At 36.4% G+C, this 17128-nt stretch overlaps 2 protein-coding genes across 2 annotated transcripts; one reads left to right on the top strand and one right to left on the bottom strand.

Moving 5' to 3' along the window:
- The first annotated feature begins 2802 nt into the window (after nt 1-2802).
- Nucleotides 2803-9333, top strand: LOC147759768 (uncharacterized). Its single transcript, XM_086996425.1, has 7 exons — nt 2803-3623; nt 4026-4491; nt 4686-4843; nt 5116-5383; nt 5774-5907; nt 6149-6301; nt 6915-9333. The coding sequence occupies exons 1-7, from the start codon at nt 3159-3161 to the stop codon at nt 7110-7112; spliced, it is 1842 nt and encodes a 613-aa protein (XP_086852551.1). The 5' UTR covers nt 2803-3158; the 3' UTR covers nt 7113-9333.
- Nucleotides 9334-13966: 4633 nt separating this feature from the next.
- On the bottom strand, nt 13967-17038 carry LOC106171634 (uncharacterized). Its single transcript, XM_013552069.2, has one exon. It carries the CDS (start codon nt 16853-16855, stop codon nt 16220-16222), a length of 636 nt encoding a protein of 211 aa, XP_013407523.2. The 5' UTR covers nt 16856-17038; the 3' UTR covers nt 13967-16219.
- Nucleotides 17039-17128: the final 90 nt, after the last annotated feature.

Raw genomic sequence — 17128 nt, 5'->3', positions numbered from 1 at the left:
GCATACTTCAAACTATGGCGTCTTAATATAAATATCTATGAATCAATATAATTACCTGTAAATATTGAACTGTGCACGTGACTGTGCAATCATCAGTGACAGGTTATTTTGTTGTCATCAATATACCCTAGCACTTCACTTAACGAGACAAACGCATGCTTCAAACTATGGTGTTTTTACTTAATATAAATATCTATGAATCAATATAATTACCTGTAAATATTGAACTGCGCACGTGACTCGTATGAAACATCAGCGACGGTTTTGTTGTCATCAATATACCCCACCCTGAGCTTCAGAGCTAACTTGACACTAACCTTTTCACTGTAGCCTATCTCCATCGTGTCAAGTAACCTCTGACCAGATTCGAGTGCCCCCGCCGCCCGCCAATCAAATTTAAAGCCCGCACTCAATGACTCATTGAACGATCTAGCCAATGAACGCGAACGAGTCAAAGCGCGCTTTGTTCAAATCCGGACCAATCAAAGATAAGGCTGAATATCAGGGACTTGCCGTAACCTGTGGGCAGCACGCAAAATACATCATCCCTCAGTAGATAATGATGCAGGGCATCATACTGCTCTGGTTTCAATTCCGATATACTCCATGCTTTCTTTGTGTACGGTTATGCACTCGGAACCACTCGGAACTACTCGGATGTCTCCGCACTCGACAATAACTATGTTGTTAGTATGGAGCTTGCGGAATCAGCCGAGGATTGCCGATTGACGATCAACCAATCAGCGTTTTCACCAAACTTTGGTGAAAATTTTTGAAACAAGGATTCGATTGGCTTATATAAATTAGGTCAAACTATTTTCGTCAGAGGTTACTTGACACGATGGAGATAGGCTACAGTGAAAAGGTTAGTGTCAAGTTAGCTCTGAAGCTCAGGGTGATATACCCTAGCACTTCACGAGATATATGTATGCTCCAAACTACGGTGTTTTTACTTAATATATATTATCTATGAATCAATATAATTACCTGAAAATATTGAACTACGCGCGTGACTATTGTGTAAACAGTGACAGGTAATTTTGTTGTCATCAATATACCCTAGCACTTCACGTGACACACGCATGCTTCAGACTATGGTGTCTTAAATCGGTGAAAAACACTTAAATAATTTCTCCTTTTCTCCGATGCACGATCAAAGCCTTTTATTTATTTTCATAAAAATGGCACTGTCCTTTTCACCGTACAATTTGAATATCGGGACTGTGTTAAAGCTAGCTAAAGCAGAATTTTAGCATTGATGGAGAGTGAGAGAAAAAAAGAGGAAGGGGGAAGTGAGCCCCAAAGATGTTTGGGAAGATTAACTTAACTTGGTCACCTCGTTTCAGGGCAGCCTACGCTACACTTCTGCAACAGGGCTTATCTACTAAGTACATCAGCTATTTCTGTTTGAACATCAACTGTTTTCATCAATCATAATTCGTTTTCTATTCTTTCATCAATCATTTTATGTACAGAGCCTGATTTTGCAGATAAACAGTTAGTAAATCTTGCTCCGATAACATTTGACTCGTCACAAAAAGTACGCCTTCTTAGTTTATCTAGTAGAGTGACTCAATAATAAGGTACACGTAATATCAGTTCTACGTGTTCTCATTCAAATTCACGGTAAAAGAAAACATTTTCGAGTCATCCAAAATTCCCTTTTCTCATCTAAGGTTATAAAAAGCTCAATTTTCCAAATGTCTATAAAATTCGCACTAATGAGGCACTAATGAGGCCAGTAAAACTGGGGTAAACTAGCTTCCGTTGGACCACATAAGAGAGCCTGGAACACCGACGCACCCTGAGAGCGAGTTGGTAATTAAAATTATCAAGGTAGGCTAATTAATACATTTTTGTCTTTAAACGGACCATAGAATCTCGACAAGAAGCATTGGGAAAAGAAATGATTTCAGTACATAAGTATTCTGTTGATATCGACCAGTGCATTGCTTTAAAATAAATATTTGCCTGAATTAACGTAGTTATTATACACATATCTAATTCAATATGTTGAAACATGGTGATGTATTATCCTCGACGTGCAATGTTTTTATAGTACACTTGTACATATATTGTTATGCATTCAAAGAATGTTTATTGGGGAAACGGTAAATAGGTCATTCTCAGCTAATTCCTTTGTTGACAAGATGTTGACGTTAACGTGCTGTTGTTACTGTTGACATCATAAGCAGCGATGTTATATAAGACGACATAGGCCTATATGAAAAAAAATAAAACATTTTTGATGCTTAATGCGTAGACAGAAGACAACAGCTAGGTGTTTTCATTTATGCAGCGTGACGTTTTAATACGTCATCCAGGGACTTTATATGACTGACTCACAGGTGAGAAAAGTTCGTATCTATATTTAGAACCTACATTGGATTTACGTTTTACCATCATTTCACAAGAGACTTGAAAACATATTTATTTTATCAAATACCCATTCTAGTCAAGAAATAAGTAAACACCGTCACGGACGAAACTATACTAGAATAGTAAGATAAGATAAACGGCAGAGATTTGTAAACATGGCTGAAGGCATTGTGATTTGGACGTAAAATTCCCCTTGCATATGATTCACAAAATTGTAAACCTTTATTTTCTTCTTTTTTACGTCTATAGTGTTTATGAAAATATCAAATACAGCACAACTGTTTGTATAGGCGCTTGTTGTAGTTGTGAGAGGTGGGAGGCGACACTGGTTGGCACCAGACAAAATAACAATTCGTCGAGTGTATTAATACCCCCCCCCCCCCCCCTCCATGCGCAATTCACCTCACAGGAAATGTAAGAACTTTAACGCTAAATTTCAATTAAAATGCATAAAATAGAGACAGGAAAGTAATTTTGTATAATTGCCTGGTTTTGTCACTTTTCGCTCTATGTTGTCAGTTCTGCGGTTTTCTTTCCTTTTCCATTATATATAATTTTTTTTGAGGGGGAGAGCTTCGAAGTTGCAGGGGGTTGGGGCCTACCCGCTGTAGGCCTACTCTCAACTTAGCCCCACTTCTGTAATTTCTCTATACATCTGTCATCAACAAGTTATTCGACTTGTACAAGTAACCACAATAATTGTGTACGGTCAGTAGTGATAGGGGATTCGAAAACTAATAGGCCCTATCTACTTTCATAGATTGAGTGGAAACTTTAAAATGAACGGGGCGCCGTGTAATATGGAGCGTTCGGAGGGGTCCAGGCATCATCCGGAACGACTCGCGGCGCTTTTTCGTGATTTTGAGTCCGCCCAGGTGAACTCTTGGCGATACGAAGAAAAAAAAGACGTGGCAAGGTTTGTCATTGAATACAAGCTAGATAGCAAGCGGGACCCCTTGACTCACTCGACACAAGATAACGCTACGGAAACGTCCGAAATATTTGCTCAGTCTGGTTGCCATGACAATGACCCCGCTGATCTCTCTACCCCGGTGACCCACTCGACGGAAGACAAAGCTACGGAAACGTCCGAAATATTTACTCAGTCTGGTTTCCATGACAATGACCCTGCTGACCCCTCTACCCCATCAAATACCATAGAAAGCGGAGTTTCCTCTGTTGTCGGCAAGCAAGCCCGTGGAAAGCGACGGCGACGAAAACGGCGACGCAGAAAACGGTTTCAGGTAGGCCTACGTTTCAGCTCAAGTCAATCTAAGGCCCCATTCAGAATAGGGGACTAATTAGTCCGAGGGTCAAATAGCTGATACACTTGAATACTTCCCCACGGGATATCTATTCAGTGTCTATTAGCGGGTTTGACGGCAAACTTTGTAGTGGGTCGCCATATTTGACCCTCGGACCAGTTAGTCACGTGTTCTAAAGGGAAAAGAATTTCAGTTATGCGACCAACCAGTTCTTTTGTAATAATGGCGTAATAAACGAATAATTTACGAATATTTTAATTTCGCAATTGTAGTTTCCATTACAAAAAATTCCTAAAGGACCAAAGGACTCAAGGTGTAGACAGTGTGTATTAAATCAGAATTCCTTTATTATATTTCATACAACACGCAATGGTATTTCAGGAGAAACAGAGAACGAAACCAGTGTCAAGAAGCAATTCGAACAACGTATTAGCACTTCCAGAGACGTGCAAAATCGCCACCATCGACACATGTGACGAACCAGACCACTTGCTCTATGCGCAGTTGCCTTCCAGGGATAATAAAACGTTCGTAATCATCGCCCAAGATAGCAACGGTACCCACTTGACAGGCCACAGGCCTGAAGAGGTTTTCCGCCTTTCTATTCCGAACTCTGACCTTCCGATTTTATCACCATCTATCGGTCTGTACACGAGACTCAGAGTTTTGTATTTGACGGGCAACAAACTTCAAAATTTGCCACGTGACCTGGCCAAACTGCGCAACCTCGAACTGTTGCGTCTAGGGAACAACTGTTTCCGGTCAATACCTGCAGTCGTTTACCAGTTGACCGAACTTCGAAGCCTGGACATGTCGAATAATCAGCTCGTGACTCAAGGAATTACAGGTTACTATAACAATTGTAAAATTTACGAGTTTTCTATATAAGAAGATAAATTTTTGTTAGACGATATTTCTCTAGTAGGCCTACTCTCATTTTAGATCATTAGGGAAATTATCTCATTAAAAAAATACACATGCCACATAATGAACTCTTAATTTAAACGATTTCAGCTGTGCATTTAATTTTTATATCGTCAGGTAATATTAAGAAGTTGACAAAACTGGAGAGCCTGGTACTCAACGCAAACGATATTAGTGAACTCCACATTGGCATATTTGATCTGGAGCACTTGATTTTTCTTGATGCCTCGCATAATCCCATTTCCGACATACCAAAAGCAGTTCAAAAGTTGAAGGTAAGAGTTTATTTTTACACGAACCACTTGACTGAATGTGGAAGTAAATCAGAGGGAATGGATGTTTGTTTGTTTGTTTTTTTATCAAAAACTTTTGTTTCAGTTACGCACATGTATTTTACCTTTTGTTAAATATACATTCTATATAATTTATTTACCAGTCACACATAAAGAGCACCGACTTTCTCCCCACGATATACTTTTAATTCATGCATACATGCACCCGTATAAACATGTACATGTATATATCGGGGTATACACAAATGTTTCAGAAATTGGAGTACCTTCGCCTCAAAATGTGCCGCCTGCAAGCGCTACCAGAAGAGCTTGGCGATCTCCCAAGATTGGAGACCATTTGCGTTTCTGAGAACATGATCAGCAAAGTCCCTGCCAAGAAATTCCAGAAGATGGGACAGCTTCGAACAATTTGTCTGCATTCAAACCGCCTGTCCGTACAAGAGGAAGCCCTGGTCAAGCTGCGGCAGTTGAAAGATGTGAGGTTGGGTCTCAATGACGAGCCAGTTTCGCAGTCTTTGAATGGTAATTTACGTCTTTGTTTCGATAATCGACAAAAACTTCACATTTGTACCACGTGGCTACCACGGTCATTCATAACATAACGTAATGGCAACTTTACAGTCACGTGGTGCAAAGCGGCGTGTTTTCTAGGTAACGCCGTTGTCTCAAAATCGCCAGTTTGGATAAAAAACCAAAATAAAGGAAATAAGAAAAGAAGCAAATAAAAACAAAAGACATCCTAAGTAGGTGTAATAACTATAATGATGCTAAGAATTAATTTTTGGGAAACAGTTGTCACTACAACAGCCCTGGTATATTTGAATAAAAAGGTCATTATTATGAATTTAAATGGTTAGGTTACGATATACATTGTCAAATCTTGTATGGAATTTTTTTCTCTCCACAACACAGCGTGCTGCGGTGGATGCTACAAAAAGCCTCCGATGGAAAACGACGTTCTGATCATCTATTCTGGGACAGACGATGCTAAGAAAGTTGTCGACGACGAAATTCTTCCCATTTTAGAGAATGAATTAGGGTTATTAGTAAGTAGGTCTTTCTATTGAATAATAAAATATCAATTTGTCAAATTTTAAAGGTATCATTCAGTTATTTATTTATTTTTGGAAAAAGCTCATTTATTACTAAAAGACGTAAAGGTAGTGGCAAAATTTGACCCTGTGCACGTCTCTTTTCTTTTCTAACTTTCAAAAGGCAAATGTAATAAATCTACTTTTTTTTCTGATAAGTTTGGATAAAAATGTTCCGATTTCATTTTTTCAAAAGGTTGTGGTAGATTTTCGTGACTTCCTGGTTGGAAAGCGAGTTTACACCGAGTTTGCTGACAAGCTGAAGAATTGCAGAAAATTTTTGTTTGTGTTAACTGCAGATTTCTGTAGTGGACTGATGGAAGAGGAAAACAAAATGCACATAAATGAAGTAAGTGTGTATTATGTTATCTAATTAACCCTTTCATAATGTGCGCATGACCGGAAGCAAGCGTTTCAAGGCACATTAGGAAAAGCAATCAAAAACAACGTACAAAACGTTGATTGCGTTTTATTTTTCAATTGGTTTTTAAACTTAATGAACGAAATTATTTCATTATGTATAAACTGTGAGGAAGTCGCATTATCAAAGCAAAATATTTGATACTTCAGCCAAAACTGGCATCATGCTGTATTAAAATTAATGTCATGGAAAAATATACAATACAGTAATTGGCCTATACCCATATGGTACACACTGGTTGCTCTAACACAGTTATTCTAATAAGATGGACTTATTGTATTTACTAGCGATATTACATGAATATCCAATGCAGTAATTGGCCTATACCCATATGGTGCAGTACGTACTAGTTGCACTAACACAGTTATTCTAATAAGACGGACTTAAATTTATTTACTTTTGATATTACATAAATATCAAATTCGATAGTCTATAAAGTAATTGATCCAGAAATATAAACAATAGGGCTTATTTTAAATGTTCTTTTTGTATAAAAAACACAGAACATTATTCTAAACATGAGCGTTCATGTTCATGACAGGCCCTCCAAGCAGTGGCAGACGACAAGAAGGTTCACAGTCACGGTCACAGTGGGCGCCACGAGGAATACTCCAGAATTATCCCCCTCATCTGGAACGATGATCCAATCTTTCAGTTACCAGAAGAGCTGAGAAGCTATATCCAGCTTCACAAAAACGACAAATCACTTACTGAAAGACTTCGGAAAGCATTGGCGTAAATTAGTAGTAAATGGTGCGAGTTGAGAGTTTACTGGGGTGTTAATCTCTTAATCTGGTTGCATTCAGCGAGAGTCTCCACGGAGTTGGATCGATCTATGTAGAACAAAAGTCTCATTGTGAATGAGCCCATTGAGTTATGCCAAAGTCTGCAGTGGAATCTCATTGAATGTAAAATGTAAATTAACTAAGGAGAATTTGCTCTGTGCGAGAAATGATCACCAGGCGTTTGTCGGTTTTTATCTTTGTTGGTTTACTTCTTACACATACCTCAAAAATGGGCTAAGTTTGAATCGATGATATTTTGGTGCTGATCCATTAATTTATTAAATCAAAGAATATATAAAGCCGTCTGCCATAAAGTTACAAGAAATGATCACTTTGTGAAGATAAATTACCGGTGAATAATTCTACCCCATACTAAGTGTACAGGTATTAATGTGATGGGCATTACTAAAACATACCTCTGGCATTATAAAATGTATGCACATTATTTTTTTAAAAAGTTCCAAATTCTAGAGGGTAATCTAGGTAAATTATCTTGTAAATACTTTTAAGGAGAATATGCTTAACCCCACAACCAGTATGTGAGCTTTCTTAGAACATTCTCAAAGAATGGCTTTTTGGTTGCAAATGAAAGTAATAATTATTATTGTGTTTTATGAATAAACGATTTTCCTAATTATTTTGGTCATCACGTTGTCCGTTTAAAATTTATGTTTTAATTGGTATAAAAAGTGAATAAGTTTCTTTTGATTTTATAAGTCACCAAATGGACAATTATAACACACTATTATAGAATTTAATTATCAACCAATCACTATTTCCACGTAAGTATAAATTGTTATATTAATACCGCAGACGACACCAACCTATACATGTACAATCACGACAACCCGAGTATGCAACCCTCGGCCCAAGAAGTTGTAGTTGTACAACTTCTTGCTCGACCATAACAATCACCCCCATGACTATCCTACCACAGCTACCTGAGCCACGACGTATTTGGGATTTGGTCTATGTATACGATATGATTCTCTGTTCAGAGAAGATGACACTTGTACATGATTACCTCCTTTTGAAGGACCCTTGAGTATAACTAGATGAAAAGGTTACTTGCCATCTGTCTCTCCCCTTAGAATATTACCTGCTATTCATTATCTAAGACCCCATTTCCAGAGATTAGATCGATCTATTTTAGATCGACCTAACTCCCTGGGGGTTCACGCTAAATAGCTGTCAGCCGGGCGGACACGAAAGTTAATTACCCCCTTACAGCTTGTAGTAGGCGGGATGGACATTTAAGCCGGATTATCTGACAGTAATCTAGTGAGACTCCCCGCGGGGATAGATCGATCTAAAAGCTCTGGGAATACAGCCTAAAAAAACTTTGTAAATACGTATACATCATAACAATTACAGTGTAGGTTTGTTGCCGACCCATGCGGCAAAATAAGTTGAAAAGTAAAACAAGTGCTTTTAAATAATAATAATTATTATTATTTGTTGTTGTAATTAGGATATTTATCAGTATTCATCATTGTTTGTTTCATTTAGAGAACACTAGTAGTATTGTATAAGTTTTGAGAGTAATATACCTGCAGTGACCCATTGTTACGGATTTAGGGAGTAATGAGCAGGGCTCCGTATCTCGAAAGGTTCGCTATGTTGCGCACGTGCGCAAGTGTCTCGATTCCATGACACCGTATCTCGAAATAGAATTGGTTATGGAATCGAGACACTAACGCACGTGCGCAACATAGCGAACCTTTCGAGATACGGAGCCCAGATCATACTGGGGTGGAGACCACTCGTGATTTAGCAGCAGATGCACATGGGGGCTAGCCCATCGTATGATTTTGTCAGCAGATACGCATGGGGGCAAGCCCATCGTATGATTTTGTCAGCAGATGCGCATGGGGGCTAGCCCATCGTATGATTTTGTCACAGATACGCATGGGGGCAAGCCCATCGTATATGTATACATTTTTTTAACAACAGGATTATCTCCAAGTTTATGTAGCTGCAATTCGAGTATGTTATTATTATTCAATTATTTATTTGTTCATTATAGTATCATAAATTGTGCCATTACTTTTCTCATGTTCATCATTAATTGTACTCCATTGTTAGTATTATCATTTTTATTTTTATTCATTGCGTTTATTTTCATTATTTTTAGTTTCACCATTTGTCTTATGCATGATGTGATGATGTGAAATAAAGGCTACTGATATATGAATCCTGAGTTGTTCAACAAGGTTTATAAATATCTATGAATCAAAATAATCACCTGTAGAAATTGAACTGTGCGCGTGACTCGTATGCAAACATAAGTGATGGGTAATTTTGTTGTCATCAATATCCCCTAGCACTTCACGAGATATATGCATACTTCAGACTACGGTGTTTTTACCTATATAAATTTCTATACATCAATATAATTACCTGTAATGCGCACGTGACTCGCGTGCAAACAGCGACGGATAATTTTGTGTCATCAATATCCCCTAGCACTTCAAGTGACATTTATGTTTCAAATTTTGGTAAACTCGGTGAAAACTCGGTGAAATACGCTTAACTAATTACTCCTTTTCTTCGATGCACGATGAAAGCCTTCTGTTTATTTTCATAAAAATAACACTGTCCTTTTCACCATACAATTTGGATGTCGAGACTTTGTTAAAGCTAGCTAAATCAGAATTTTATTATTGATGGGGAGAGAGGGGCGGCGATGGAGAGAAAGAGATAAAGAGGAAGGGGGAGGGGAAGTGAACCCCAAAGATGTATGACAAATCTTGCTACGCTCTGCTTGTTTTAGGGCAACTTACACTAGACCTCTCCAATAGGGTTCACCTACTGAGTACATCAGCTCTTTGTATTTTTACATGAACCGTTTTATAGTTAATGTAAAAAAGTAACCTGCTTTTGCAGGTAAATAGTTATTGATTTTGGCCCAATAACAATTGACTCGTCACAAGAAACACACCTTCTTAATTTATCTAGTAGAGTGACTCTATAATGAGGTACACGTAATATCCATACCACGTGTTATCTTTCAGTTTCACAGTGCGAAAACATTTTGAGTAATCCAAAATCCCCTTTTGGAAGGATATAAAAAGTCAAACTTCCAAATGACTACATTAGACAGCATGGAACACTGACTCATCCTGAGAGTGAGTTGGTATTAATTATCTAGGTAGGCTAATTAATACATTATTGTCTTTAATCGGACCATAGAATATAGGCGAGAGGCATTGGAGAAAGAAGTTATTTCATTACATAAGTATTCTGTTGATATAAATATTTGCCTGAATTAACGAAGTTAGTATACGCATATCTAATTCGGTATGTTGAAACGGGTGATGTATTATCCTCGACGTGCAATGTTTTCATAGTACACTTGCTCATATATTTTACGCATTCAAAGAATATCTTTATTGGGGAGACAAGTAAATAGGTCATTCTCAGCTTATTCCGTTCTTAACAAGATATTGACGTTAATGTGCTGTTGTTACTGTTGACCTTTAATGATTTTACATAAGTAGCAATGTTGGCATATGAACGACACCTAGGCCTACATGGAAAAAATTGAACACAATTTCAATTCGTAGACGTAAGATAAAGTAATAATCAATGGCAAAAGTGAGTAATATCTGACGAGAAAACAGCGAGGTGTCTCAATTTATGCAGCGTGACCTTTCTCATACGTCGTTCGGGGACTTTATATGACCGACTCACAGGTGAGAAAGTTCGTTCCTATATTTAGAACCTATATTGGATTTACGTTTTACCATCATTTCACAAGAGACTTGGAACATATTTATTTTACCAAATACCCATTATAGCCATGAAATAAGTAAACACGGAAGAAACTATAGGCTAGCCCTGCTTGAATAGTAAGATAAGATAAAAGGCGGAGATATAATTGTAAACATGGCTTAAGGCATTGTGATTTGTATGTAAAAACCCCCCTTGCTTATGACTCAGAAAATGTTTTCTTTTTTTCGTCTGTAGTGTTCATGAAAGCATCAAATACAGCACGGTAGCTTGTATAGGCGCTCGTACAAGCCGTGTAAAAAAGAGAGAGGTGGGAGGCGAGACTGGTTGGCATGTAAGAACACCAGACAAAATAACAATTCGTCGAGTGCATTGCCCCCTCTACACTGCGCAATTCACCTCACAGGAAATGGAAGAACTTTAACGCTAAATTTCAATTAAAAAGCATAAAATAGAGACAGGAAAGTAATTGTGTATAATTGCCTGGTATTGTCTCGTTTCGTTCTATGTTGTCTGTTCTGCTGTTTTCTTCCCTTTTCCATTATATATATAAAAAAAAAATATATATATATATTTTTATGGGGGGGGGGGCATACCAATACATAATACCAGTGTTAGATCTGACATATGCGCTGTCAGCAGTGACTAGGCGTGTAGATCAAACCTGGTAAATTTTATTTATTTATTTATTTATTTTTATTGCATATATCAAATAAGTACAGATCTCAACAAAAAATACAAAATTTAGAAATAACTAAATAAAAATCACACTCACTCTCTCACTCACTCACTCACTCACAAAGAGACACTCAGTCATTTGCAATATATATATATATATATATATATATATATATATATATATATATATATAGTTACTGTGTCATTTAATATATATGTCAACAACGATATATTGATAACCTAATAGTAAAATACTTAATAACACTTAATAAATAATATGATCTAATACAGATAAAAACAAATATGTGTTTTACTATCAAATATCGGCAGGGGAACATACGCAGATAGAAGATATCAGTCCAGGAAGAGAGGCTGCAGCTTTTTCCATTTTTCATTAAATTTATCTATTGTCATGTTTCTCAGACTTATATTTCTCTCTGCGATGTAGGCCTGTCTCCATTCTATTTTAATATTTTCTATGTTCGGGGTAATGTTTTTCATTTTAAATTTATATATAATAAATTTTGTTATGATCAGCAAACTGTTGAGCGCATTGCATTTCAAATTTGGAATTCCTAGAATTATATCAGATGCTGTTAATTGTAATACAAGTCCAGTCTTTAAATGGATCCAGTCTTGTATTTTTGCCCAAAGGGGAGCAATTACTTTGCACTCAATAAATAAGTGTTGAAGAGTTTCAGGGTGTTCGTTACAGAAGGAGCAGGTCTCTGTGTCTTTTATCCCAATTTTTCGTAAAAAAATTATTTGTAGCTAAAATTCTTTTTGATACTCTAAATTGAAACCAGCGCAGTTTAGTATCTAAAGTACATTGGAAAGGAATGTTATTCAAGATTTTCCACTCTTCAGCTGTGAGAGGTTCTTTAGAAAGGAGTTCCCATTTTGACATTGCATTAGTCTTTTTCATTTCGTTTGAGTTCAAAATATTGTAAAAAGGTTTCCCCCCTTTTGTAAATTTTAATAGCCATTTAAGTTGGGTTGAAATTATAGGGAGCTCAATTTTTTCGTGTAAATTGTCTATATTCATTTGTTTTTGAAATTTTTTTACTGCGCATAGTATACTTGTGAACGTAACATAATTTATTATATTCCCGTGCCTTTCCTTGAACTGTTGGTATGTGAGGTAATTTCCCTGTGTATCGATCAAGTCATTTATGTTTCTTATACCTATTTTATTACAGGTTCTTATAAGAATAGGATTGTTTTTTATCCGTATTTTATCATTTAGCCATAAACATTCTTTTAAAAAATTTCTTTTGTATCAATCTTTTTATTCTTTAACAGTCTGCACCATGCATCAATGACCTAATTCCAAAAAGCATTTTTTGATCCGTTCTTAATTTTTTGCATTTCAGACATTCCCATTTCAGACCAGTGTACACCCTTACTTTCAGGGATCAGACTAAGGAAAAAGAAAGACCATTTTGAATTTTTGTGCATGATTCTCCTGAGCCATGAAATTTTTAGGGAATCAATATAGTTTCTAATATCGGGGACTTTTATACCTCCATTTAAGTACGACTGTGTCATTATATCTCGTTTTACTCTTTCAATATTTCCATTCCATATGAAATTAAAGCACATTTTTTGTATTTTGTCTACATATTTGTTTGGTATTGGCAATGTGGAAAATAAATGAGTCATTTTTGGAAGGATCAGTGATTTAAAAATTACATTTCTCCCCAAAACTGTTAGCGATCGGTGAGTCCATTGTTTCATAATTCTTTCCATATCTTCGAGTTTCTCTCTATAATTTTTCTCAATCATTTCATGTAAATTTACTGAGAAATCTATTCCAAGGATTCTGAAAAAACGTTCATTCCAATCGAGATTCAACTCTTTACCCATGCTCTCTTGTGAGTCTTTCTTGCTTCCGAACCAGTTTAATTTAGTTTTTTGATTGTTCATTTGTAGTCCAGAAAATTGGGAGAATTCATTTAGAACCTTTAGGGTATTTCTTAAACTTTTTTCAGTCCCATCCAACACAATAGTTGTGTCATCAGCATACTGGGAGATGAGAAAAGTTTGATTATGTATTGTAATGCCTTTTATGTCTATTTCATTTTTTAACATGATACTTAGTATCTCAGCACAAAGAATGAAAAGGTAAGGGGAGATGGGATCCCCCTGACGGCAACCCCGAGAAAGATTGAAGAAAGAAGAGGCAAAACCATTAACCAAGACACACGAAGAGGAGTCTTTAAGGAAGAGTTTTATCCATTTTATGATAGATTCTCCAAAGCCAAAGAATTCAAAGGTTTTTTCGATAAAACCCCAGTCGATTGAATCGAAAGCCTTAGCAAAATCGATTTGCATCAACAGACCTGGTATTTCATGTGCGTCACAGTATTCAATTAAGTCGAAAATGGTCCGTGTATTCTCACCTATGTATCTGCCCGCCATAAACCCATTTTGGTCTTCATTTATTAATATTGGTAATACTTTCTTTATTCGATTCGTTATACATGCCGAGGCGAGTTTATACACAACATTAAGTAGTGATATCGGTCTTAGGTTTTTTAACGAGTTGGTAGGCTTATTATGTTTAGGTAGAAGGACGATTATACCCCGGGTAAGAGTTATAGGTAGTTTGTCTTTTTCGTATGCCTCGTTTATACATCTTATTAAAAAACTATTCAGTTCTTTCCAAAAGAATTTGAAAAATTCGTAAGTAAACCCATCGGTACCTGGGCTCTTTTCATTTTTCGTTTGTCTTAATACTGTATAGAGTTCAGCGTAGTTTATCTTTCCTTCGAGCGAGGATGCTTCGGCTTCGGTCAATTTTGGAGTTTCAATATTTTCCAATCGAGTTTTTATGTCTACTGATTTGTGATTTTGTTTTCTTAAATAAATTTTCGTAGAAGCGTGCGGTTTCTTTGAGAATCTCATTTTGTTCAGTAAGAATATTTCCGTTATCTGTTACCAGTTTAGTTATTGACTTATTTGTAAAATTGCGATTTTCCAGTGCTAAAAAGTATTTTGATGGTTTTTCTCCGTATTCTATCCATCTTTCTTTTGATCTTATCATTATGCCTTTTACTTTTATTTTTCTTATATTTTCCAGTTTCATCTTTTCCTTATTTATCATTTCAAGAATTTCTTCTTTTTTGTCTAATTCGGCCTCATTTTTAAGATCATTCTCTAGGTCGTTTATAGTATTTTCCACTTGTTTTTCCTCTGACTCTCTTTTCTTTTTTATCCTAGCACCAAAAGCAATCGTTTTCCCCCTAATTTTCATTAAGAGAGTTTCAAGAAATAGCCCATCGCTTATAGTTAACTGTAAAGAATGTCTGTCAATATTCAGTATGTTATCTCTATTATAGGGCGCTGCTGCATACTCTAAGATAGTTTCATTGATTATCTGCTTTACCATATCGGCATACTCACTTTCATATAAGTGGGAGTTATTGAATTTCCAAAAACCTTTTCCGTGTTTAATTTTCCTTTTTAACTGTTAGTCCAAAGTTATAATGGAGTGGTCGCTCTTATAACCTGGAATAATCTGACTATCTTCGATATAATTTGTAATGGTTGTGGAAACAATAAAATAATCTAACCTTGCCTGTTTAAAAGGCGTAGGCTGCCGCCATGTATACTGTCTAACATCCTCATGCATTTCCCTCCATATGTCGTGCCAGTTATGTAATTCCATCAAGGTATAAAGTTGATTAGAGGCCTTGGGGTTATTTTTATGTTTATAGTTATATGTGTCCTTCTCTTGGTTTAATACTAAGTTAAAGTCCCCACAGATAATATGATCCTGATTTCCAAAATTCATTATTGTCTCGTGTATTTTTAAGAAAAATTCAGGTGAATCATTATTGGGACCATACAGATTTATGAGTGAAATGTCTTTTTCATCTACTATCATACTAAGAGCAATAAAGTTTCCGTTAGTGTCTTTCTCAACCTCCTTAATTTTATATTCAAAATTATTGTTAACCAATATTGCAACTCCTCTTGAATTAGAGGTTCCATGACTGAAAAAGCATTTAAAACCCCATTCAGCTGCTATATATTTTTCCATAGATAATGTACTATGAGTATCTTGTAAACAGTAGATGGAAAAGGATTTCTTCCGCAAGAAATTGAACACATCTAACCGCTTATTTCGGTCCCCAAGGCCCCTACAATTTACTGAGCATATTTTAATATTTGATTTGATCTGTGTATATCTACCAGGTTTCTGCCGCATATGTATATACGACAGAAAATAAATTTACATCGCACAGTCATATTCTAAGTGTAGGTAAAGCAATCGTACTGAGGTATCAAATCTAAGTGTTTCGTTGTTGCAAACTAATAGGGATAACTTAACTACATATATATCGGTTATACTATATAATGCATTATCAAATTCACTTCCATCCACCCACGCATACAATAGACCACTTGTACCCATTCTACCAGAATTGACATACACACCAAGACAAACTATCGAAAACACACACATACACAGGATAGTACTAATAACTAGTAATTAAAAAAATAATGATAATAATAATGATAATAATAATTTGATGCTAGAGCGGCTAGCTAACAGTTACCGCTCTGCTGTTTATAACTACTTTCAGTTTTACATTGATTTTTATTGTCCAAAATTTCAGTGTCCGTATAAAGTTCATTTTCAGGCTTATTGTTTTAATGTGGTGTCGATATCGTCGAATATGTCGAATGTATATCGGCGACCGTCATTTCTTATGGCAAATATTCTGCCATTGAAGTACCAGGCTGAATGTACAGCTTCTTTACCTTTTAGAATTTTGATCAACTCAGCATTTTTCTGAGTAATGTGATCGAACATTATAAAGTTACCTTTCAGTGCTTGTCTATGCTTGATAACTTTCGTTTTTTCCTCGGTGTTAACGAATTTGGCTATAACGGGTCTTGCGCCACCGCTGTTTCCTGGTATTCTGTGGATTCCCAGAATTGAGGCGGGGCTTATGTCCACATTCACCTTTTCCTTCAGGATGCGGCAGAGGTCTCTCCTCAGGTCTTCTTTTGGTTTTTCCGGCCAGTTTAAAAACTTAATGTTGTTTTTCTGCGAATACTGCTGGTTGTGGTTTGCCATTTTCACAGCTGTTTTCGCCAAATGGCTGGTTTCTTTTAGGTTGTCAAGGGACTTCCTTGTGTCACTGATTTGTTTGGAGAGTTTCTCACGCAGGGATTCGTTTTCCAGATATAGGGCATCTATTTTCTCGCTCAGGAGGCTGAGTCTATCAGTCAAGTATTGTTGCAAACCTGGTAAATTGATTATGAAACGATTCATACGTATCCGTTTGTATAGCCATTTATACCAACATTATGATAATCTGTATTTATTTATTTGTTTGTGCTATGTTATAGTTACCTGTGTTGTCATTGATTGTACCTTGTATGTGAAGGTGTTTATCAATTAAAAAATTGAATCTCCGTACCCGCTGTAGGCCTACTCTCAGCTTAGCACCACTCCTGTAATCTCTATACATCTGTCATCAACAAGTTATTCGACTGGTACAAGTAACCACAATAATTGTGTACTGTCAATAGTGATAGGGGATTC

This window comes from Lingula anatina, chromosome 9 (genome assembly GCF_051362555.1).
Source record: "Lingula anatina isolate TDL-2025a chromosome 9, LinAna3.0, whole genome shotgun sequence".
In the NCBI taxonomy this organism is placed as follows: domain Eukaryota; kingdom Metazoa; phylum Brachiopoda; class Lingulata; order Lingulida; family Lingulidae; genus Lingula; species Lingula anatina.
The sequence above is the reverse complement of the archived record's forward strand: the minus strand, read 5'-3'. Positions and strand labels throughout refer to the sequence as shown.

Bases quoted from the DNA above. Each gene is read 5' to 3' on its own strand.
- LOC147759768 (XM_086996425.1), top strand. From the start codon at position 3,159: ATGAACGGGGCGCCGTGTAATATGGAGCGTTCGGAGGGGTCCAGGCAT. The intron at 4,844-5,115 runs GTAAGAGTTTAT...CAAATGTTTCAG, and splicing joins AAGCAGTTCAAAAGTTGAAG to AAATTGGAGTACCTTCGCCT. The intron at 5,384-5,773 runs GTAATTTACGTC...TCCACAACACAG, and splicing joins AGTTTCGCAGTCTTTGAATG to CGTGCTGCGGTGGATGCTAC.
- LOC106171634 (XM_013552069.2), bottom strand. From the start codon at position 16,855: ATGAATCGTTTCATAATCAATTTACCAGGTTTGCAACAATACTTGACT.